The 26,225-nt window shown below is 42.7% G+C and overlaps 1 protein-coding gene across 1 annotated transcript; it reads left to right on the top strand.

Annotated features, from left to right (window-relative positions):
• The first annotated feature begins 3,654 nt into the window (after positions 1-3,654).
• On the top strand, positions 3,655-11,374 carry LOC140203662 (probable G-protein coupled receptor 139). Its single transcript, XM_072269710.1, has 3 exons — positions 3,655-3,702; positions 6,591-6,684; positions 10,467-11,374. Exons 1-3 carry the CDS (start codon positions 3,655-3,657, stop codon positions 11,372-11,374), a joined length of 1,050 nt encoding a protein of 349 aa, XP_072125811.1.
• Positions 11,375-26,225: the final 14,851 nt, after the last annotated feature.

Genomic DNA, 26,225 nt, shown 5'->3' with positions numbered 1-26,225 from the left:
TCATTGGACCGCGCACCGTCCCCACTCAACAATAGTACGCAACATTTCCAGCCGACAACACAGTACGAAACAAATCCAGGTCCATCGCTATCCAGCAACTCACTAGTGGGCTAAACCCGTAACACATGATGATCGAAACATCCAGCAACGTCTTGCAAACGTAAAAGAAAGACGTAAAGGACGAACAATTACACCTTTGATTGGACCCGGAGAGGCTGATGCGACTGTGTGCCGCAATCTGACCCGATTTGTTAATCCCAATCTTTCTTTCATTCATAGTTTAACCGATTGCACGTTATCCACTGTGGTACTGGCTCAATTTTTCACTATCCGTTGATCTTGATATTCTCAACTTTTCATGTCTTTTTGTCTGAACTGGAGCCCTAGAGTCATAGAGTAACACAGCATGGAAACAGGCCAAAGAGCCACTTCGACCCTGTCTACCTTGACGCTCAGCTAAACTCGCTGCATTCTCACTCTTCAGCTATCCCTTTCTTAAATATTTTGCTAGCGCGTTCTAACTAAATTAACGTTTTTCTGATATACCTACATTCTGTACAGCGCTAAGGCAAGTTTTCGAAGATGCTCTGCTCACAGTTAAGCAAGGTGAATCTGGTGCAAACAGGCAAATCATCATCTAGTTATATTTTTCACCAATTTAACAACGTCTATTATTTAACATCACATTGAAGGAGAGCATCGTGAGAGCATTGACGTACAAGAGTGCATTCTCACTTTGCATACAGTTACTAATTTCAAATATCTATCGAATTCTGAATTACTTGGTAAATAACCTGACTGCAGCAAATATTTCAAAATGTCGTAGGTGCGATTAAATAGCGAGTTTAACTCTCTCTTTTCTCTCTTCACTGTCACCCATTCATTTATCTACACGTCTATCACAATTGCTGTAATCGATATAAGTCAATACATAAATTTATTCAATTTGTTCGCCAAGGGGTCAGACTACCTTTATTTAAAATATACGATTCAGTCAATCCGACTAACCCAATGTTGCTTTCATTAATTTCAGATGAAAATGTTAATCTTCGTGGTATGTGTACCTGGGGTATGTACGTCTATGACAATAAACTTCAATCTGAAACTTAATTTAAGACAGTTGTGCATTTCGTTTCTTCCCGTGTTATTTCCCCAGGTCATAAACAGTATAATCTAGGCACAAGGTATTAACAAATTAATATTATATATTGGGGACGGATTGCAAGCTGCGGCCCTGTTCCAATGTTCACAGTTATTCCAAATTTTCCTTATTCCTCTCGATCCAAAGATGAAGCTGTCACGTACCCCGTGACGGGAATAAAGAAACCAGCAGAAATAGAAACCACTTTGGAGTCTAGTATTGCTAATAACTAATAATATTTATTAATAACTACGCAATACAGTAAACTAAGTGAAGATAAATCAAACAGGTTAGCAAGAATTATACAAACGTTTGTATATATAAGTAAGTAAATCAGTAAGTGCGGAGAAATATGTATGAAAACCAAGCTTCTCGAAGTCTAGGAGTAGAAAGATACAGTCTTACGATGTTGAGCAAAGTTCAGTTCAGTTCGTGGTATGTAGTTGAATGGCGATGGAGAGAGAGAGAGAGAGAGAGAGAGAGAGAGAGAGAGAGAGAGAGAGAGAGAGAGAGAGAGCGAGAGAGTTGAGTCTTCAGGTGAGCTGCTGTCGTCGATTTCCTCGTCGTCCTCCGAAATCCTTCTCAAGTCACCGACTGTGACTTTAACACCAAAGGGGACTGTACTTCGGTGTGGTTGAGCTGTCTACCCAGGCCAGGGTCGGAAACATGGACAACTCCCTACCGGTCTTGCCTTTGAATTTTCACTGGCAGAGCACTTGGATCAATCCGCCTGATCGATCCTCCAAAACCCACTTTCTCTGCAGGCACAACAATGCTCATTCAGTGTCCAGATCATGTGTCTGAGGTCTGTATCACCTGACCTCCCAGTTATTTCACCAGGCTGAGCATCACCTGTCATTCAAAGAGTCCCTCCTTCCTTTGTCTGTAAAGGAGTGCAAGCAAGCAACAAGTCCTTGAAAGTAACATCAACAATGTGCTGTCGGTCACCATAGCGACTTTCGAGCTGCTCGGTGCTGTCTCCAAACCCAACTCAGCAGAAATCAAAAGTTACTTCCAGTGCCTTAAAGTGACAGTCCAACCGTCAATCTTCTTCTCTCTCTCTTTTTTAAAACAAACCATCAATGATAAATGACTCTCTCTCTGTCTCTCTTCAAACAGTTAATAGGGGCACTCCAGGATCCCCTCACAGAAGCAAAGCCCGTAAACATTAAATGCAAGTTCCTTGACTTAAGCACTAACCTAAAAATAAAGATCTAGAACAGCTGCTAAGTCTGTTTAGGCAGCATCTCTAGGAAGAGGTACAGTCGACGTTTCGGGCCGAGACCCTTCGTCAGGACCAAAACGTCGATTGTACCTCTTCCTAGCGATGCTGCCTGGCCTGCTGCGTTCACCAGCAACTATTATGTGCGTTGCTTGAAGTTCCAGCAACTCCAGATTTCCTCGTGTTTGCTAAGCCTGTTTACTCGAAATACTAACACGTGTTTCCCCTAATTGCCTCTCTCTGGAGAGAAAGAGAGAGAGAAAGCTGGAAGAATTTGGGGGCGGGTTTGCTCCTACTTAACGGTCCTTCCACTCTATAAAATGCTGCTTACCGCGAATTAACCCAGAAATAGACAAGAGGGTAAAATGAAGCAAGGGCCGCTGGTCTTACAAGCTTCAATGGAGATAATAGAGACATGGAAGGACCAGACCACGAACACAAGAGTAATCTGTAGATCCCCTAACTCGAGCGGGGCGACTGGTCTTTTCTCTCAGACGCTCTTGAAGTCGATTATGTAGCCTGGTGGCTAGAGAGATCAGAGAGTCCAGACTGTCCAGATCATCCCTCGCTGCCAATTCAGTTTTTGTCTAATCTGAGAGGCCCTGCCTCGCCATTCCACCCAGTCGGCCGCCAAAGTTCGGAACTAGATGGAGTATTTTGCTACACTTCTCGAACCCTGACAGAGAGTTAGCAAGCGCTTAGCGGCATCCTTACCGCGAATGGGCTGTTCAAAGACCTTCCTCATTTAGGAGACGAAGGAGGAGAAGGAGGAACAGACCCCTGGTCGGTTGTCCCAGATCGCGGTGGCCTATGCCAAGGCACCCCTCGTAACAGCTCAATGATGTACGCAATTTTTGATCTGTCCGAGGCGTACGTACGTGGCTGTTGCTCAAAGACCAAGGAGCATTGTAATAAGAAGGCCCGGCACTTCCCTAGGTCCCCAGCATAGAGTTCCGGTTCGGGTACGTACGGCTTTCGAGGGGATTGTGTTGCAGACTCAAGGGGCGTAGCCATCCCAGGTTGTGCGGTTTGGTTAGACGGGGTTCTTGGAAGAGACGGGTTAAGGGAAGCTGATACCCGATCAACCTGCTCAGTGACCTTCCTTACATTCGTGGACAGCGCACGAAGGTTTTCCGTGACCTCCCTGAGCAGCTGGTCGTGGGCGCCCAGTAGGTAGCCCTGGCTGGCGAGGGCCTGTTGCACGGGGTACGGGTCCGCGCGGTTCATTCTTGGCCAGTTCCTTCTGTAGCAAGGATGTGGCTGGGGACGAACCCAAGAGCAGGACGCAGGCATGGAGACAGGGTCAGGAGGCGTCAGCGCAGCCGCGAACGTGGAACAGGTATTCAGGAGAATCTTTACACGGAAACAAGGTTTACGTAGATTATCAAGGGAATGGTGCGGTGTTTAGAGCTGGTAGTCCTAAGGAATCAGGAAACGAGGTTTACACACATTAGAATAGACCAACGAACTGGCGAAGCATGACAGTGACGCCAGGGTTCTTATCCTCAGCTCGCTGATGGAAAGCAGGTGTGCTGTAATTAATGAAAACTGGGAACAATTGGAAATCAGACGAGGGGATTAAGACCTAATCAAGGAGATAATGGCAAGATGGGGCATTGCCGGACGGGACCATGACACCTGGACTGCCTCTCTGAGATTGCTTCAATCAGATTCCCCTTCGTTCTTCAAAATTTCAGTCAGTACAGGTCCAAGGCCATCAGACCATATTCATATGATAAGCCTTTCATTGCTGAACCTCATTTGAAGCCTAGCATTTCATTTACCTTCCTCACCACCAACTCAACCTGTAAGCTAACTTTTAGGTAATCCTGTAAGTCCCTTCGCGCCTCGGATTCATGTATGTTTTCTCGTTTAGAAAACATTCCGTCCAAACATTCCTTCTGCGAAACTGAATGACCATACACTTCCCGGCATTGTATTCCATTCGCCTTTTCTTTTGCCATTCTCGTAATCTGTTTTAGTCGTTCTGCAGCCTCTTGTCAATGAATTCCAATAGAATTGACAGGCAAGATTTTCTTTAAGGAAACCATGCTGATTTTTGCCCATTTCATCATGTTCTTTCAAGTACTCCGAAACAACATCCTTAAAAATTGACCCCAACATCTTCCCAGCCATCCAAGTCAAGCATTCTGACCCATAGTTCCTTTTCTTCTGTCTCCCTCCCTTCTTGAAGTGTAGAATGTCGTTTGCAGTTTTCCAGTCGCCCGAATCCGTGCCAGAATTTGTTGATTTTTGGAACGGTCATTGTTAATGTCTGCAGAACTCTGCATCTATCATTTTCAGAACCCAAAGGTGTAGTCCATATGGTCCACGTGACTTATCTAACTTCAGAACCTTCAGCTTCCAAAGCACCTTCTCCCTAGTAGTAGCATCTGCACTCCATTCTGCCCCCGACACACTTGAACTTCTGATATACTCCTCGCGTCTTCCACAGTGAAGCCTGATGCAAAATATTTCAGTTCATCCACCATTTCCTTGTACTATATTAATAAATCTCCAGCATCATTTTCCATGGGTCGGATATCTACTCTCGCCCCTCTTTTACTCTTTATGTATCTGAAAAAGACCATTGATATTATTGGCTGGATTACCTTCCTTCATATATCATCTTTTCTCTCCTTATCACTTGTTAATTGCCTTCTGTTGGTTTTTACAAACTTTCGAATCCTCTAACTTCCCACTAATTTTTGCTCTATTATATGTTCACCCTTTTGCTTTTATGTTGACTGACCCTTATGTCACCCTGCCTTTAGAATACTTCTTTGGGATGTATCTATCCGGCGTAGGAATAACACCACCGGATTCAGGAACCGTTATCACGACCTCAACCATCGGGGTAACTGAATGATGTAACTTCACTCAACGTCACTTGCCCCGTCATTAAAATGTTCCCACAACCTATGAACTTTCTTTCAAGGACTCCTCAACCCATGTTCTCCATATGTATAGTTTGTTCATTTTGTTATTATTATTTCTTTCTTTTGTCTTTGCGCAGCCTATTGTGTTTTGCAGACTGGCTGAACGCCCATGTTGTTGCAGTCCTCATTGATTCTATTATGGTTAGTATTCTCTAATTGATTTGCTGAGTATGCCTGCATGAAACTGAACCTCAGGGCTATATATGTAATTTGATTATGAATTTACCCTGAACTCTGAACTCCAGTGTGCTCTTCCAATTAACGTTGGTCAACTCCTCTCTCATACCCCTCTATTTCTCTCTACACCACTGAAATTGCAGGGTGAATTCCATCATATTGTGATCACTGTCTTCTAAGCGTACCTTTATCTTAAGCTCCTTAATCCAATACCGTTGATTGCACAACACCGAATCCAGGAGAACTGATCCCCTATTGGGCTTAATCACCAAGCTGTTCTGAAAATAGCCATCTCGTATGTATTCTACAGATTCTCTCTCTTGGGATCCGAATTCAGCATCGACTTGATTTTCCTAATCTTTCTGCATATCTAAATCCACAATGACGGTCGTAGCATTGCCCTTTTGGCATGCATTTTCTGTCGCCCATTGTACGTTGTAGTCCACGTCCTGGCTCCTGTTCGGAGGCCTGTATATAACTCCCAACAGGGCATTTTTAACCTTTGCAGTTCCTGAACTCTATTCAGAACGATTCTGGATCATCTGATCCTATGTCACCTCTGTTTACGAATTTCTTTTCATTCTCAATAGAGCCATCCACCTGTCTGTCCCTTCGATAGTGTGCATCTTTTGATGTTAAACTCCAAACTGTAATCTTTCAGCAACAATTCAGAGATGTCCACATCACCATACCTGCCAATCTCTCACTGCGGTACAAAGTCATCTACCTTGTTTTGTAAACTATATGCATTCAAATTTAACAGTTTCAGTCCTGTATCCATTAGCTATTTCGATTTTGTCTCCCCTTACGCCGCAAACTATCCCACTGAGTTCAATTTTGTCCTACCATCTGCCTGTCCTTCCTGACAGTCTCACTACACATGGCCTCTCTTTCTATACCAATTGCCCCATCCTCAGCCCTATAACTCAGTTTCCCATGCACATGCCGAATTAGATTAAACTCTCCCCAACAGGCCTAGCAAACTTGTCTGTAAGGATATTGAACCCCTCGGGTTCAGGTGTAACCTATCCATTTTTTACAGGTCATACTTTCCCCAAATATCCCAATAATCTGGAAATCTGAAACGCTGCCCCCTGCACCATTTCCTTAGCCACGCATTCAACTGACAAATCGTCATATTCCTACCGTCACTGGCACGTTGTACAAGCAGAAACCCAAGGGCTACAGCCCTGGAGGTCGTAATCGTCAGCTTTCTATCTAATCCAGGACCTCCTTCGTTTTTCCTACTTATGTCATTGGTGCCAATATGTACCAAGACCTCTGGCTCCTCACTTTCCACCATTAGAACTCCATGGACCCGATCTGACACGACTTACTCTGGTACCTGTGAGGCAGCACACCATCCGGGTGTCTCTATCATATTCACGGAATTTCATCTGCATTCCTCGAGCTATGGAATCCCCCATCACTGCTGCAGTCCTCATCTCCTCCTTCCCTTCCGAGCCACAGAGCCAGACTCATTTCTAGAGACCCGGTTGCTGAGGCTTCCCTCCCCCAGCCCCCGGTAGGCCGGCACACTCCTCCATTACAGTATCCAAAGCGGTCTGCCTATTATTGAGGGGAACGGCCACAAGGGTTTTCTGCACTGGCTGTCGTTTCCTTTCCCTCTCCTGACAGTCACCCAGTTACCTGCCTCCTTCAACTTAGGGGCGACTACCCCCCTATCACCTCCTCATTTTCCTGCATGAGTCACTGAGCTGTAGCTCCATTTCCTTGACACGTTCTCTGAGGAGCTGCAGCTCGGTGCAGCTAGTGCAGATGTGGTTAACCCGGAGGCTGGATGTCTCTCAGAATTCCTCCATCTCACACAAAGAAACAACACAATTCATACAACCGTCCTCGTTGCTTTAACTAGGTACTGGCGGACGGAGAATAAAGAATGAAAAAGAAGAAACTTGCCAGATATGTACCTCGTCCAAACTTGTTCTTGCCGAAGCCTGATGAGCCAAAGCCTCCTCACTCTAACACTGGTCGAGAAACACAATGACCGCACTGCAAGTCCTCACTTAGCATTGAGTATGAGAGTTGCAAACTTATTTTCGCTGTAATGGTGCATGACAAATTGTACTATGCAATGACAATAACGATATTTCATTTCATTTCACTTCATTATGTTTATTTGCTCTTGCTAACGAATCGCTACTTGCTTGGGCCACCGGAAGGTGCAGAAAGCCGGCAGCCATTTTAAATCCGACTCTCAAATCCGTGAGTTGCTTCCTCTCTCGCTCCTGATTCGATTGGACTGCCGGAAAAAAGTGTTTGGTCAGACATGTGTGTTGTCTGAATACCTTTCCATCTGTAAGTGGACAATGACTTCTGTTGTTGAAGATGTAGTGTCAAATTGGAGGCTCATTTCTATCTTGGAAGATTAATTAGTAGTCAGCGACGACCCATTATATAGAGGGGTAGTCCTGAAGAAGGTTGTCGGCCCGAAATCGACTGTTTATTAATTTTCATAGATACTGGCTGACCTGCTTACTCCAGCATTCTGTGTGCGTTGCTTTGGATTTCTAGCACCTGAAGATTTTCTCTTGTTTACAAATTGTATATTTCTTGGGCATGGTGTCCTGTGAGTGCAATTTCCATTGGATTCAGGCTCATCGAACATGTTTTTCTGACGCTGTTGATTTCTGAAACACCTGCTAAATCGTCACGTAGGAGGGCAAGTGCTGAACTTGTTTGTGCAGGAAACGGAATAATTGGTGGAGTTAGTTGAATCTCTGCGGATTTCCAGCATCTTTAAATGAACGGCTTCTTGAAAGTTGGAAGCAGAGACTACCCGATCGACTACCATAGGATAGATCGTTGCTTCCCATACAAAATGCACGGCCGAATAAGTGGTCCCGTTTATACTATTTACTACCCTGTGCTCGCAGCTGTTGGAGTTCCAGGTGAGCCGGTTCACTAACACATACATTATCCAAACCATTTGCATAATTGAATTACTATGATCGTTGATGAGTAAAGAAGTGCGACACGGCGATGTCTACTGATGATTGTATGGTTTATTGACGACTTGTCACAAATTTATTTTCGATAACACTAGCTATTAATCGATAATTAAAATATTTTAGACATTTACACGCCATACCTATAGATATAAAATTCGTGAACATTTTCCAACTGTGGTACTACTCAGCGGTCCTTAAGATTACGCGCTGGTAGAAGCGTATGATTGACAGTACGCCGCGGTATGGTAGCGCTCCTGGATTTTATTTTAATTGCGTGCAAGGAAGGGTTGATCATTCACTATCGCCCGTACTGTGAAGCCAATAATATCATAATCCGCCTGCTTGAAATACTGAAAGGGTAATGAGTTTGCCTACAAATTAACAGTTTCCAACTCAATATGGCATTAAGCCCTCAAAAGATAAAAGAAAAACAGACAAAAGGCGTTCCTCGCACATTTCAAAGACTTGGGTTTTAACAACATAATTCAGAATTGTAAATTGCCTGTAGGGGAACCTAGGGATGGGTGTTGACGTGAATGTGGGGAATATGGTTTACTGGAACATTTAACGGATTCCAGGATATCTCTGCTGGCATCGATGCAATGAACCATACAGCTTCATTAATTTCGTCGGAAATATGGCGAATATTTCTAATATGAACCTGTCACAATATTCGAACACAGTCTTTGTAAAATATGCATTACTAATATTATGGAGCATTCGACAATTGACAACAAAATATCACAATTAATGAGACACGTGTGACAGGGGGAAGTCATTAATATGATATTGTCCGCGCAAGTTATTTCAAGAAACTAATTCCTAAGCTCCGGAACCTGGGCCTTAGCACTCAGATTTGCAGCTGGATCTTCAACTTCCTCACAGACAGGACCCAGACTGTAATAATAGGGGACAAGCTCTCCTCTACAATCACTCTGAGCACCGGTGCACCACAAGGCTGTGTACTCAGCCCCCTGCTGTACTCACTGTACACCCATGAATGTGTAGCCAAGTTTCCATCGAACTCAATACATAAGTTTGCTGATGACACCACAATTTTAGGCCGTATCTCGGGTAATGATGAGTTTGAGTACAGAGAGGAAATTAAGAACCTGGTGGCATGGTTCGAAGACAATAAACTATTCCTCAACGTTAGCAAGACGAAGGAATTGGTTGCTGACTTCAGAAGGACTAGCGGACCGCACAACCCAATTTACGTCGGTTGTGCACAAGTGCACCAGATCAAAAGGGTTAAGTTCCTCGGGGTCAATATCACAAATGAACTGACTTGGTCCAACCAAGCAGAGTCCACTGCCAAGAAGGGCCACCAGGGTCTTTGTTTCCAGAGAAAGCTAAAGAAATTTGGCCTGTCCCCTAGAACCCTCACTAATTCTTATAGATGCACCGTAGAAAGCATTCTTCTAGGGTGCATCACAACCTGGTATGGAAGTTGTCCTGTCCAAGATCGAAAGAAGCTGCAGAAGATCCTGAACACGGTGCAGCACATCACACAAACCAATCTTCCGTCCTTGGACTCACTTTACACCGCACGCTGTCGGAGCAGTGCTGCCAGGATAATCAAGGACATGACCCACCCAGCCAACACACTTTTCGTCCCTCTCCCCTCCGGGAGAAGGTTCAGGAGCTTGAAGACTCATTCTGCCAGATTTGGGAACAGCTTCTTTCCAACTGTGAACGGTTGGACTGCTGAACGGATCCTGACCCGGATCTGGGCCGTACCCTCCAAATATCCGGACCTGCCTCTCGGTTTTTTTGCACTACCTTACTTTTCCTTTTCTGTTTTCTATTTATGATTTATAATTTAATTTTTATTATAGTTACTATCGATCTGTACTCCAGGGAGCTCGAAGCGCAGAATCAAATATCGCTGTGATAATTGTACGCTCTAGTATCAATTGTTTGGCGACAATAAGGTAATAAAGTAAAATATCGATTTTGTTTTTAGAAAATCCAATAATATTCCTGTTTGACAATTTAGCGTATCTTTTCTGCAGTTAATTTGTTGGCGATTGTGATCCTGTCCCGAGGAAGATGCGGTCTCTCCAGATGCATCACGCGGTACTTGGTGTCCATGGCGGTGACGGATCTGCTGGTCGTTATCTCCGCTGTCATATTCAATCGGATTGTTCGCATTTATTTTCCAACTAGTTTTATGTCCTTGACTGCGGCTTGTACTCTGAGCACGGTGATAATTTATGCAGTAACCGAGAGTTCGGTCTGGTTAACGGTCGCTTTCACCTTTGACCGATTCGTGGCCATTTGTTGCCCGAAGCTGAAAACAAACTATTGCAGCGAGAAAACGGCGGCCGTGGTTATCGGGACAATCGGTGTGTTGAGCTGTTTGAAAAGCGCTCCCTGGTACTTTATCTATGAACCGCTGTATACAATTAACAACGTACGGTGGTTCTGTAACATAGTATCCAGCTACTACACCTCAGTAGCATGGACAATATATGACTGGTTTGCGCGTATTTTAAATCCAGGGCTCCCGTTTGTCTTTATTTTCCTGCTGAATGGTCTGACCGTCAGACACATTCTAGTTGTCAATAAGGCTCGCGGGAGGCTTCGGGCTAATTCCAATGGAAAAATTGTTAACGACCCAGAGACTGAGAGCCGGAAGAAGTCCATTATTTTACTCTTTGCTATCTCCGGCAGTTTTATCCTCTTGTGGATGACGTATGTAGTGAATTTTCTTTATGTACAAATTTCAAATGAACCATATTTCAGTGGTTCCAATTTCAATGACCCCAGGTTCATTCGCCAAGAAAGTGGAAACATGCTTCAGCTGCTGAGCTGCTGCACCAACACCTGCATTTATGTGGCGACCCAAAGGAAGTTCAGAGAGGAATTAAAGACTGCGGCAAAGTACATTGGCAATCAAATTGCAGCATTGATAAAATAAAGTGTAACACCCTGGTTACGATTTTTATTGCTGTACTGCTGGTGTTTCATTTTAGCAGTTCTGTAAGAGCAGTTTTGTTCTGTTTTTAGCCTGCTTGCATCTGAGCTGAAGGCAACATAGGAATGTTTCGTCAGCCAGTCAGGATGGCGGAAATGGGAGAGGGTTGTAGAAAACGCTGGGCCACAGGTTTTGGTGACGGACACTGGTGTGGGTTTCTTGGCAGGAGCTGGGAGATTGCAGGATGGAAGATGGCTGAGGATGCCGTCCCTGTTGCAAAAGGTGCTTTGTGCAGATGAATGGCTTCATGGAGGAAGGACCAATACGCCCGCGAGGGAGCCCGTTTGTTCTAGGTGGCCACTCGGAAGGTGGCGTGTGCTTTCACGCAGTCCCTGGTTTGTGCGCAGGAGTTAAAGACAACTTGAAGATGAGTCCCAACTTGTGTGCACATTTTCACTGGGTTAACTGTAACTCGCCCTTTTTATTTTATTTTCTTTTCTTTTTCCTACTAGCTGCTCGACAAAGCTGAAGTTTGTAAGTATACGTTCTTTATAACTGCATGCAGGGTACGATCTGTTATTCTTGCCGACAGGTAATTGCAAGTGGGCAGGATTTGCAGAGTACTTGTTCAGATTGTGGTGCGGATGGTGAAAAATCCCGGCTGTCCCGATATGGTGGGACCGAAGTCTTATCGACCAAAGACGTAAGGAGTTCAAAAAAGGTGGCTTTCTCACGGCTAACTCCATTGACGTGTTAGCGAGGGGTTAACCAACCGTGTTTCTGGAGACGCCCGCTAAAAAAGGGGGTTCAAAAACGTCAACACATTTCGGCCTGCACATATCGTTGCCTGTACCCTTTGTTATCTGAAAAAGCTGCTTCGCAAATACCCATTTAAATGTATCCTGGACTATCCACACTCTCAATTAACGCTGCCTGTGCAATCCTCTTGTCATACACTTTTGTGCAAGCTGTCCTTATAGTGATAGATCCATAGAGACAACCGTGAGCAAACAGGCCGTTTGGTTTAATGTGTCCACGCTGCCTTCCAAATTCCCACAGTTGATGTCTGACCATGTGCCCTATCAGATCTTACCAGTTGAGGCACGAATTAAAGCATAGCAAAACCTAGATGCTTACTAGTGCTACATTATTCAAAACATTCGACACCAAAACTAAATTACCATTGAAATGGCCGTTATCGTTCTATTCTGCAATGAGAAAATTGCGTTTATCAAGGCTGTACAGTTTCATAGCAGATAACTCTATTTCTATTAAGTAATCCTTCTATCAGAAATTCAGACAACGAAATCCTGGAGAAGAAGGTATTAATCCACCAGATCCTGATTTCAAACAGATTAACATTCGCGCACCTGCCATCTTCAGCAAGCTTCCAGGAACACATTGATCGTCGCCGCATAAACATTAAGAACCAGGTGTTAGAGATAAAGAATTGAAATTTGATAACCCGAATTTATATGTATTTTAAAAACTTATTTATAATTTATGCACATTACATAAATTGTAAAAGTTTATTACATCTTTCCATGATATATTCTCTGTTATATTATTGGATGTGAAAAAGAAAGGCAATGTAAGGAAAGAGTTAAATGGAATTCCTCCTTGGTTCATTCTAAAAATCCAGTAGGTTTCAAAAGGTACATTTAATGTCAGAGAAAGGTATACAATATACATCCTGAAATTATTTTTCTTCGCAAACATCCACGAAAACCGAATGCCTCAAAGAATGAATGACAGTTAAATGTTAGTACCCCAAAGCCTCCCCAAGCTCCCCCCTCCTACGCATAAGCCGCACTAAAGCAACGACCCTTCTTCCCCACCAGCAAAAAAGCATCGGCACCCCTCCCCTCACGAGCACTGAAGCGTGCAGCAGAGCATCAAAGCAAATTGAAGTTCGAAGTCAAAGAGGTATCAGATTGGAATATGGTATCAATCTGGATATGTGTATGAACATACAACCACGAGTTTAGAAAACGGCGAAGAATGTATCCTCCTTACAGAGTTGTCTCTGCTTTCCTAATTTGTGTGTCCGGGATGAAGATTGTAAGAGATAAATGAGCGCCGCTGGTGTCTCTAAGGATAGAAGAGTACTGGGCGGATAATTACGTTACAGCTGTGAGGAATCTCAAAGGGTAAGAAAGGGGGCACTTGTTGTACGGGAGAAAGTTTGTATTACATTAGGTCACGATTAGTGCTCGTGCGAATTATTACAGGAGATAGGGAAAAGTACGTCGTGAGAGTTAGAGTATGCGGACAGGGTGATAGATGGAGGGAAAATGCTGTGTGACAGGTTGACGGATCTGTGGTTCCTCTTATGTTGCAGAGTTCGGTCTATTAACTGGACGATAGACATTATGCAGTTTTCACTACTACTACTTCTTCAGTGATCGTTTGATTTTCTTTCTGCATTGTATTTGTGCTAGTTCTAATAAACTGATTTATGGCGGCCTTCAGAACGCGTGCAGTCCCTCCATTTTATTGCGAATGCCATGAGCTGAATCGGGGAGGACGCAGGATCAATTTTAAAATAACTTTCGTTACCGGTCAGTGACTCAGTTATGACGAAGACTTAAAAAATGTTACAAAGGAATACGAATGGGTTAACACACACAAACTGCTGAATGAACTCAGCATGCCAGACAGCATCTATGGAAATAAATAAAGAGTTAACGCTTCGGACCGAAACCCTTCATCCAGATATTTGTTAGTTCGTTTCCATAGATGCTGCCTGGATTGCTGAGTTCCTCCAGCATGTTATGGGTGTTGCCCCGGATATCCAGCATCCATAGAATCTCTTGTGTGACTGATGGGTTAGCTGTAGGGACAAAGTTTCACCAAATAAGGAACAATAGGGGAAAATATGAAAGTAACCAGTTTGACTGGAAAACAAAAAGCAAGCATTTCTCTGAATGAGGGCAGATTGCTCCTAAACGTCTCCCACTTAGTTGTAATTCCCCCACGCTGCTGGTAGACTTCTCTGAGGCCTATTATCTTTAAGCCCAAACCACAGGACATTATACCGGGGAATGGTTTCCAGTCCTTTGTTCTCATTATCGATCTGACACGTTGTAGATAACATTCATTCGAAGAACTAAAAATAACAAATGATATTAATCTCTCTCTTTCTCTTTCTCTCTCTCTTCCTCGCTCTCTGTCTCTGTCTCTCTCCCCCTCCCTCCCCATTACTATTTCTTTACTTCTGTTATGCATTTAGATTTCTGCCAGTGGAGAGAATTGACAGTTTGTAAATGCTTGTCGGAACTTCATATCGATGTTTTAAAGGCAAAGCAGAAGTATCACGGCTAAGTGACGTGGGTGTAAACCGAATGAGGGATGAAAGGGAAAGGTAAAGAAAAAGGTTATTTGAGCAACTGGAGAGATTTATAAACTAATCCTCAGCTTGGTAGGTGTTCATCTGGTATCAGAACAGACTGTACATTGCGAAGGGCAACAGATAGAAAGTAATGGACAACAAGAGATGAAAGGAAAAACCTACAATTATGTGCTGTATATATCTAATATTACGGTGAATATTTGTAGCAGAACACAATATGGTAAATGCTTCTCCTTACAATTTGGTCAACGCTGCCAAACTGAATAACCCAGAATTCTTGTACGGGTTTTCATGATCCGGTGACATTTGGAGTCATAAACCACGATAGCAAACCGCGCTGTCAGACAGCGGAGTGTTATTGCGGGCTTATCGCAATGTCATTGTTGAGGGGAAACGGTTAGCCTTCCAGTAGTTGGAGACTAGTATTGTTTTGTACTTAGATGCTGAGAGTATTATACGTCACTTGTCCAGCAAAGCTCTTGAATTCTTACTGCAAACATAGAATCACCGTCGTTCTGAGGAGCTGCGAATGCAAAGAATATTGGATAACTGTCAATCAACATTACCCGATAATGATAATGTGGCAACTTTGGAGAACTGACAGAAAGTAAGAAGGATGGGAACTCCGTCTGCTGCCTAATGGAGTGACACACATTTTGTGGCTCCCTTTTCCCCAGTTTAAGCTCTGAATTTTTAACTTTTATTTTCGGATTTAGAGGGGAATAGTTGTTATTATGTCACAATCTTTAAGAAGTGGAAAGCAGCTCTCTGAATCCAGCAATGGAAAGGGAAAAACTTCGAAAGGAAAATCAGAAGATATGCCTGTTTGGGCTGAGCGTTGAGAACATACGTTGATGGCTGTCGACAAGAAAATAGATAACAACACTTCTGAGATGAAGTCGTTTCAACAGAGTTTTTATTTTGTAGAGAAAAGTATTATTTCCTTGAATTCTGAACTTAAAGAGTCGAAGCGTCAGATAGCGGATATTTCAGCCCGTTGGGACAGTCTCAACGCAAGATTATCGATCTGGAAGCAAGATCTCGTCGGAATATTATTCGAATTGCTGGACTGAAGGAAGGATCTGAGAGTGGGAATTTATTGGACTATTTTGCGAATTTGTTTCAATCTTTCTGTTTCCGGATATTTTACCTCAGCCTCCCGATATTAAAAGAGCGCATAGAATTTTCACTTCGAAATCTCAAGATCCGAATAAACCAAGGTCAGTTTTGGTCTGCTTTCTTCGTTTCAAAGTTAAAGACCAAATCATGAAATATGCAAGGAAACACAGAGTTTTTAAACTTAAGGGTTCCGAGATTCGTTTTTATGAAGATTATTCACGAGAAGTTATGGAACAGCGGTTCAAATTCGTTCCAGCTATGAAGATAGCCTATGATAAAGGATTATTCCCATCACTTGGCCATCCAGCCCGATTAAAATTATTTCCTAAAGGTTCGACTCCACGTGTTTTTTCTGGATCCCAAAGCGGCATTGGACTATGTTAATTCTATTTTCGAGGTGGCCGAGGTTTGAATGGCATTAGGTCTACTAGATAACGGTAATTTTCTGAATGAAAACAAGCTTTGAAGATTTCTGACATGTTGGAGATGTCCGTTGATCGATGGAACATTTAAGAAAGACGTGAACTTCTTGATCTGACTGATGAATGACTTTTCCGAAATCTGTTTGGTATACTTAGTGATTTAACACAGAGAACAGATTGTTAACCGGTTTGATTATTTATTTCTATCCTTCTTTTTTCATTAACTAAGTTATAGTTTTCATAGTTTATAAGGACTTTTTCATATATATATAAATAATACGGGAGTGCTTAGTAATAGATAACTAGTTTCAGCTTTTCTTCTAAATATAGCTTTTTTATTGGGCGTGTAAGCCAAATGGATAATGGCGCCGATTTTTCTTCGTTAGAGATTACATAGACATCTTTCTCTTTGTTTAATTTTATTGCTTTGACGTCTGTGGAGATTGTTTTTGCATTCTCCAGTTTATTTTTAATGATTAAGTAAAAACATCTTTTTTTCCCTCTGCAGGGCGCTCTTATTTTAGGGCCTTTTTTTTGTAAATAGTGGGGGGGGGGGTGGAGGGAAATTGAGGAAAACTTTTAAAATCACTATTATAAAATGGGCAGCTCGCGGAGTTCTGTTTCTTTTGTCTATTTCTATGGGGATGCATTCCGGGTTTTTCTTTGCCGGATTTTTGGCTTTTGGGGTGGTGGGAGGATTGGGGTTAGCTTTGAGCTATAGAATTCATTGTAGGATCAATCTTAGTTTTTTTTTAATTGTATTTTTTTCCCATTATGACGTTCCGGAACATTCGTGTTTTGGATATGGTTATACTCATCCCCGCCAATTTTGATTAGCCCGCGCTGGTATGCGTGTATTTATGTGTTAAAAATATATTTTTTTTAATGGTAGCTAAACAGATAAACGTTATTAGTTGGAACGTACGTGGCTGGAATTATCCTATTAAGCGAAAGAAGACTTTTAAAATTATTAACCGATTCCAACCCGATATAATTTTCACTCAAGAAGCGCATATCAGAACGGGCGATCAAAATAGATTTCTTAAAATGTGGAAGGGCCTTCAATTTCGTGCCACTTGTCAAAATAAAACAAAGGGAATATCTATTTTTATTAAATCTAATATTCTATCTATTCAAGAAGACATTGTGTCAGATACTAATAGTAGATATTTAATTGTCAAAGGAACAATTTGTAATAGAAAACCTGTCCTGGTTAATCTATGTGGACCTAATGTAGATGATCCTTCTTTTAAAAAATGTATTTGCTTTATTGCCGCGTGCGGCCTTTCCGGTGAATGATCGGAATTTGCAAGTAGGATGCCGTGCACAATTCTGATTTGATGGCAACTGACGTGAGAAACACGGAGGAACATCTGGAGAAAGTTTTGAAATGCCCGGTTCGACCTGTTAGATATTATTTTAAAAATGAACCCTTTAGTGAAAGGTTTTATTGGGAAAATTTATAATCTACTGTTGCAACATTACAATTACCCTTCGCTTAAGATTAAGCAAGATTGGGAAAGAGAGTTTAACATGACCTTGATAACAGAGGATTGGTTGCGAATTTTGAAGTTGGTTAACTCTTCTTCGCTCTGTGCCAGTGACTCTTTAATTCAATTTGAAATTGTACATCCTTACTATTTAACAAATGAGAGAGTGTCTAAAATGTTTCCGAATGTTTATAGTCAGTGTGATAATGTAAAACCGAGACAACTATATTGACGCAAATGTTTTTTTGTCGTGTTCTGTATTGAAACATTTTTGGAAATCTATTTTCTCTACAATATCTAAAGCTTTAAAAATTAATTTACAACCTAATAAATTGACAGTTTTGTTCGGTATAATCCCTTAATATATTCCTAGTATTTCTATATCAGGCCAACATGTAATTGCATTTGTTACATTATTGGCCAGAAGGGCTATTTTATTGAAATGGAAAGATGCCTGTGCTCCCACTTTGATACAATGGTTCTCTCAGGTAATGTTATGTTTTCGTTTGGAGAAAATCAGAAGTCGAACTTTTGATCCTCGATTTGACTTGGAGAAAAAGTGGGGTTCATTTGCCCGCTACTATCACCTGATTTGAGTTAATTAAGATGGTTTCCTTCTGGTTCTTGTTTAAATAGATTTGAGTTGGCGCATTGATGTTTTTCTTTTATGGAAGCTTGTGTGGCTTGTAGCTCCGGGGTTGTGCTCCCAATCGGTTTTTTTTCCGGCTTTTTTTTGTAAGCAGGTTTTTTTTGTTTTAGTTAGTAGGGGTTCTTTTATTTTCCTTAAAATATTCTAACACTTTATTTTTGCGTATAATTATTGATATATTGTTTAGCTTTGTTAATCAGTTATTTGGTAATTTAATTCTTCATTGTACATATTGACATGTTGACTTGATTACCTTAATGTATTTTTTGTTGATCTTTAATAATAATTAATAAAACAATTTTAAAAAATGAAATGAGAAGGACGCTATGTACTGCATATACAGTCCAATATGTGCATACACAATGAAAGACACGGAAGGGGAGCAATGAGCGATAATATTGATCGAGTTAACGATAACACCATGAGATAGAGAGAGAGAGAGAGAGAGAGAGAGAGAGAGCCACAGCTGTCTAAGATAAAACTGATTTGAATTGAGGAATTAAGGCCTCCATATCCAATCATGCTGCGGCAGCGTGTTTGTGTCCTTGGACAAGGCACTTAACCACACATTGCTCTACTGTCAGTGCGAAGACTGGCGTCCCGCACAGACTTCCAATTTGTGCCTTGTAAGGCATGAAAATGCTCGATGCAGGCCTATCATGGTCTGAGTCGACGTTCCCTCCCACATCCAATCTGACCAAGCCTTTCAACAGTAGGTTTCAATGAGATCTCTCCTCATTCTTCAGAATTTCAGCGAGTGCAGGCCTAGAGTCTTCAATTGCTTCTCATATGATAGCCCTTTCATTCCAAGGATAATTGTCGTGAGCATCTTCCGAATCCTCTCCAATATCAGAACATCCTTTCTTAAATACAGGGCCCAAAAGTGCTTACAATACTCCACGTGAGGCCTGATCCGTGACTTATTCAGCCTCAACACTACATCCTTGCTTTTATATTCTGTCGTCTGGAAATTAATGCGACCATTGCATTCACTTTCCTCACCAGTGATTCTACCTGCAAATTAACCTTCAGGGAATCCGGCACGGGCGGTCCCAAATCCTTTGCACCTGAGAGTTTTAAATTTTCTTCCCATTTAGAAAATAGTCTATCCGTTTATTTTTTCGACCAAAGTGCACGCCTACACACTTTCCGACTCTATATTCCATCTGATACCTCTTTGCCCATTCTCTTAATCTGTCTAAATCCTTCTGCCGCGTCTTTGCTTCCTCATTACTACCTGCTCATCCACCTATCTTCATATCTTCTGCAAACATGTTCATAGTGCCTTCAATTTCATAATCCAAATCGTTGTGTGTCCACCTACAACATAAAAACAAGTTGTCCCAACACAGAGCCCTGTGGAACAACAGTGGTCACTAGCAGCCAACCCGAAAAGGATCCCTTTATTACCACTCTTTGCCTCATGCTAATCAGCCAATGCTCTATCCAAGCTAGCAGCTTTTCTGGAATACCCTGGGCTCTCACTTCTTTAGCACCCTCATGTATGGTACCTCGTTAAAGGCCTTCTGAAAATTCAAGTACAGAGTATCCACCGATTCTCCTTTATTTATCATAGAAACATAGAAACATAGAAAATAGGTGCAGGAGTAGGCCATTCGGCCCTTCGAACCTGCACCGCCATTTATTATGATCATGGTCGATCATCCAACTCAGAACCCCGCCCCAGCCTTCCCTCCATACCCCCTGATCCCCGTAGCCACAAGGGCCATATCTAACTCTCTCTTAAATATAGCCAATGTACTGGCCTCAACTGCTTCCTGTGGCAGAGAATTCCACAGATTCACCACTCTCTGAGTGAAGATGTTTTTCCTAATCTCGGTCCTAAAAGGCTTCCCCCTTATCCTCAAACTGTGACCCCTCCTTCTGGACTTCCCCAACATCGGGAACAATCTTCCTGCATCTAGCCTGTCCAATCCCTTTAGGATTTTATACGTTTCAATCAGATCCCCCCTCAATCTTCTAAATTCCAACGAGTACAAGCCCAGTTCATCCAGTCTTTCTTCATATGAAAGTCCTGCCATCCCAGGAATCAATCTGGTGAACCTTCTTTGTACTCCCTCTATGGCAAGGATGTCTTTCCTCAGATTAGGGGACCAAAACTGCACACAATACTCCAGGTGTGGTCTCACCAAGGCCTTGTACAACTGCAGTAGTACCTCCCTGCTCCTGTACTCAAATCCTCTCGCTATAAATGCCAACATACCATTCGCCTTTTTCACCGCCTGCTGTACCTGCATGCCCACTTTCAATGACTGGTGTATAATGACACCCAGGTCTCGTTGCACCTCCCCTTTTCCTAATCGGCCACCATTCAGATAATAATCTGTTTTCCTATTTTTGCTACCAAAGTGGATAACTTCACATTTATCCACATTAAATTGCATCTGCCATGAATTTGCCCACTCACCCAACCTATCCAAGTCACTCTGCATCCTCTTAGCATCCTCCTCACAGCTAACACTGCCACCCAGCTTCGTGTCATCCGCAAACTTGGAGATGCTGCATTTAATTCCCTCATCCAAGTCATTAATATATATATATTATCCTGTTTGTTATTTTTTCAAAGAATTCCAACAGATTTGCCAGATAATAATTTCCCTTAACGTAACCACACTGACTTTACCCTACTTTGTTATGTATCTCCAAGTACCTCGAAACCTCATCCTTAAAAATCCGTTGAAGTATCTTCCCACCTACGAAGGCCAGGCCAAAAGGCCTAAAAAATTCTGTTTTCTATCTGTCTCCCTTTTTGAAGAGTGGAGTGACATTTGCAATTTTCCAGTTCTCTGGAACCCTGACAGAACCTAGTGATTCCTGAAATAGCATTACTAATGCCTGGTCAATTTATTCAGCTAACTGTTTCAGAACCTCGGTGTGTAGCTCATCTGATCCAGGTGACTTATCTGCCTTCAGGCATTTGAGGTTCCCAAGCACCTTTTCGCTAGTAATAGCAATTGCTCTCACTTCTGCCCTTTGATTCTCTCTAACGTCTGCATAGTGCTAGTGGTTTTCTTCGTGAAGACTGATGTAAAATATTTCTTCAGATCATCTGCCATTTCCTTGTGCTCTGTAACTTCCTTTCCAGTGTCATTTTCCAGCTGTCCGATATCTACACTCGTCTCTTTTTTACTCTTTATATATCTGAAAGAAAGACTTCTGGTATCCCGTGTAATGTTATTGGCGAGCTTACCTTCATATTTCATGCCCCCCACCTACCCCGCCCACCTTAGAGCGTTTTTTAAGTTGCCTTCTGTTGGTTTTTAACCAATTCCTAATGCTACAACTTGTCACTATCTTTTTGTTCTTTTATATGCCCTCTCTTTTCCTTTTATGTTGGCTTTGACTTCCCTTGTCAGCCACGGTTGCATCATCCCGCCTTTAGAATACTTCCTCTTTGGGATGTATCCATCCTGTGCCTTCCGAATTGCTCCAAACAACTCCAGCTATACTCTTTGCCGTCGTCCCTCATAGTGTCTGCTTCCAATCAAAATTGGCCAGCTCCACCTCATGTCACTGTAATTCCCTTTACTCCACCGTAATACTGTTACATCTGCCTTTAGCTTCTCCCTCTTAAATTGCAGGGTGAATTCTATTATGTTCGGATTGCTGCCTCCTCAGCCACCTCGGAGTCATTCCACAAATCCTCTGTTTTGAGATCTAGCAGCAAATTGTTTTTCCCAATCTATCTGCATATCTAAATTACCCACAACTAACGTAACATTGCGTTTTTGACATGTTTTTTTCTATCCCCCGGTGTAATTAATCGGTCACATCCTCGCTGCTGTTCCGAGGCCTGTGAATAAGGCCCGTCAGGATCTCCTTACCCTTGCAGTTTCTTAACTCTACACACAAGGATCCTACATTTTCTGATCCTACGTAAACTCTTTCTAAAGATTTTATTTCAGTTTTTTTTAACCTGTAGGGCCACTCCTGCTCTGACTACCCACCCCTCCTTTCGATAGATTGTGTATCATTGAATATTAAGCTCCCAACTACAATGAACATTGCAGAAATGTCCAATAGCAATAAGGAACTAAAACAGAGAACTTTCTAACTTCTTGTCTTTGAATGGAATGTTAATACTAAGAACAAGAAAGTGAAGATTGTTTGAAGTGTAACTGACGAGGAGGTACAGCAGCTGCATGGGTTATATTCAATTGAGCGACAATTTATCATGATGAATGTTTTTGATGGAACTTATCTTTGAGTACTTGGAGTCATAATTTGGTAGGAAGGATGACACGGTTCTTAGGTATATTGACATAACTCATTGGATATGTCAGAGCAGGTTGAGAAGGCAATTCCAAAAGCAGCGAAGATATCAAAGATTATAAAGCAAGAACTGGTGTACACACGCAAGGAAGGCATGACGAACATTGATAAAGGCATTAGTTAGGACAGAGTTATTGCCGGCTCGTGTTATATAGTGATGATCTGGGCTTAAAAGGGAGTATGGTTAAGAAGTTTGTATATCCGAATCAAAGTCCTATTTAATGTCACTGACATATGCGACAAAATTTGTGGTTTACATGAAACCAAGAAAGAAAAGAAAGGCAGCACGATCAGCAATCCTCAGGTCACAACCCTCGACACAAAAAACGAACAAAAACGAACAGGCATAGAAACTCCAACATCCCTCCTCCTACACAAAAAAGAACGATCAAAAGCGGAATAGACTTATCAATCCCCAAATCCCCCTCCCCACACAAAACAACGAGAAAGATCGGACGAAAAACACAAAATAAAAAAAAAAGACTGGAAAAAGGCCTACAGTCAAAATCGACGTGCAAAACGCAGAAATCTGGGCAACATTCTCTGAGAACAGCGGCAGGCCTCTCTGGTATACAGCGATCAAAAGAGGGACAGACGACTCTCACCCTCTGTACTCGCCTCGATGCTTCAATTTCTCTCGTCACTTTAATCGGTGCGCAGTGGAAGTTTTAATCGGCGAAATGGAATCAAACATCAGCTTGCGCCCTGTTCCGCGACCTACCCCCCCACACGCTGCCTCTGTCTCCCGAAATTCTCTCGGAGACTGCGGAGTGCCGAAGCACCCAAACGATCCCCAACTTCCGCATTCGCCTTGATGTTTCAACCTCCTCGTCGCTATAAATGCCGAACAATGGAAGCTTTAATCCGTAACGTGGAGTGGAACATCGGCTCACACGCCGTGCCGCAGTCTGCCCGCCATGATGTTCGCTTACTCTGCCTCTGCCTCCCGGAATCCTCCTGGAGCCAGCAGAGAGGTGGAACACCCAAACGACCTCGAAACCGCAAACCACATGCTTCAACAGCTCCAGAATCACCTCCAAGACGAAAAGTAAAGCTAAAGGACATAAAAGAAGTGAAATATGCGGTTTCATGATCTGTCCAGAGAATGTTGACCCCAGAAGAAGAGTGTATAATCGTCAAGATAAACTACGCTGCTCAGGATTTAGTCATAAATCACACCTCCTAACTAAGAATATTAGAAGAGTGTAACCTTCCATTTCCGATCCACCTCACCACACCTTTACCGCCACTGCAATCTCACTTGACCACTCCACTAACAATTCTCCTTGCAAACTCCGATCCACTTCCACACCGGTCACCCCATCCAAATCCACCACTGCCCCCTCATCACGCCACAACCACTCGCCCGGTTTTAAAATTAATTTACAGTTAATAATCTGTCGCTATGAACTGAATGCAATTAAGGTTCATAGCAAATCGTGCTGTTAAATCATGAACTGTTACGTTTATCTCTGCTTCGCTGACGGTAACAGAAGTAGGAGAAGGAAAGCAGGACCTCGAAGATCAATATGGAAACTGGAGGATTTCTGATGATTCTGTCATTGGAAATACGCTGACAGGGTAGCTTTCTTCCTCTCTGGCACCACTGTGAAAGTATATTTTGAAATCTTGAACGATGCTTTCCGCGGTATCGCGGCCAGAAGGCTAAGCTATAACCCCAGGTGAACCGAAGAAGAATATTGCACAGGTTCAACACAATATACCTGCTCTTCTACACTGGGATTCTGGTTATGAATTATAGGAATGACAGTGTCACTTCTCACTTTTCATAAACAATGAATTGCAGAGTGTTAGTGCATTCTTCGTTCGGCAGTCACTCTCGCCATGGAATCGTCTTGGTGAATCTTTTCTTCATCCCTTCTATGGCAACATATTCTACAATCTGGACTGGAGCAAGTCGGACCAGGGACATAAAAGTGGAAACTGCTGGGAACAGTAAGTCCATCAGCCAATCCCTATGGCAAGGCAAGGAGGCACCCTCCAGCAGCTCAGTTCAACAGGAAAAGGATGGCGTAGCCTGGACAACAGGGAAATATGACGACATCAAATAGATTTCATAAACAAAACCTGTCAGACATCTACCGTACATTATGCTATCTGCCGGTACCTGTTAGGAGATGTCATAATTGCTGAAGTTGTGTAATAAGCCGCTGATGACGTTCGGGTGTACTGGGACATGATCAGCAGGCCAACTATACCCGAACATGAGTATTTTTAAACGACTTGTAGAATAATTGGTTGTCATATAGTCAAGAAGGGAAAGAACGTTTTATAATATTGGGAAATCAGACATAATGTCCGGCAGACAACAGGAATTCTGCAGATGCTGGAAATTCAAGCAACACACATCAAAGTTGCTGGTGAACGCAGCAGGACAGGCAGCATCTCTAGGAAGAGGTACAGTCGATGTTTCGGGCCGAGATCCTTCGTCAGGACTAACTGAAGGAAGAGCTAGTAAGAGATTTGAAAGTGGGAAGGGGAGGGGGGAGATCCAAAATGATAGGAGAAGACAGCAAGGGGAGGGATGGAGCCAAGAGCTGGACAGGTGATTGGCAAAAAGGATATGAGAGGATCATGGGACAGGAGGCCCAGGGAGAAACATAGAAACATAGAAACATAGAAAATAGGAGCAGGAGTAGGCCATTCGGCCCTTTGAGCCTGCACCGCCATTTATTATGATCATGGCTGATCATCCAACTCAGAACCCTGCACCAGCCTTCCCTCCATACCCCCGATCCCCGTAGCCACAAGGGCCATATCTAACTCCCTCTTAAATATAGCCAATGAACTGGCCTCAACTGTTTCCTGTGGCAGAGAATTCCACAGATTCACCACTCTCTGTGTGAAGAAGTTTTTCCTAATATCAGTCCTAAAAGGCTTCCCCCTTATCCTCAAACTGTGACCCCTCGTTCTGGACTTCCCCAACATCGAGAACAATCTTCCTGCATCTAGCCTGTCCATGTCCTTTAGGATTTTATACGTTTCAATCAGATCCCCCCTCAATCTTCTAAATTCCAACGAGTACAAGCCTAGTTCAACCAGTCTTTCTTCATATGAAAGTCTTGCCATCCCAGGAATCAATCTGGTGAACCTTCTTTGTACTCCCTCTATGGCAAGGATGTCTTTCCGCAGATTAGGGAATCAAAACTGCACACAATACTCCAGGTGTGGTCTCACCAAGGCCTTGTACAACTGCAGTAGTACCTCCCTGCTCCTGTACTTGAATCCTCTCGCTATAAATGCCAGCATACCATTCACCTTTTTCACCGCCTGCTGTAACTGCATGCCCACTTTCAATGACTGGTGTATAATGACACCCAGGTCTCGTTGCACCTCCCCTTTTCCTAATCGGCCACTATTCAGATAATAATCTGTTTTCCTATTTTTGCCACCAAAGTGGATAACTTCACATTTATCCACATTAAATTGCATCTGCCAGGAATTTGCCCACTCACCCAACCTATCCAAGTCACCCTGCATCCTCTTAGCATCCTCCTCACAGCTAACA

Source organism: Mobula birostris, chromosome 10, assembly GCF_030028105.1.
Source record: "Mobula birostris isolate sMobBir1 chromosome 10, sMobBir1.hap1, whole genome shotgun sequence".
Lineage (NCBI taxonomy): Eukaryota > Metazoa > Chordata > Chondrichthyes > Myliobatiformes > Myliobatidae > Mobula > Mobula birostris.
The sequence above is the reverse complement of the archived record's forward strand: the minus strand, read 5'-3'. Positions and strand labels throughout refer to the sequence as shown.

Coding starts and splice junctions, on each gene's coding strand:
- LOC140203662 (XM_072269710.1), top strand. CDS start 3,655: ATGGAGACAGGGTCAGGAGGCGTCAGCGCAGCCGCGAACGTGGAACAG. Junction 3,703..6,590: donor CAGCCGCGAACGTGGAACAG/GTATTCAGGAGA, acceptor CCATTTCCTTAG/CCACGCATTCAACTGACAAA. Junction 6,685..10,466: donor CAGCCCTGGAGGTCGTAATC/GTCAGCTTTCTA, acceptor TCTTTTCTGCAG/TTAATTTGTTGGCGATTGTG.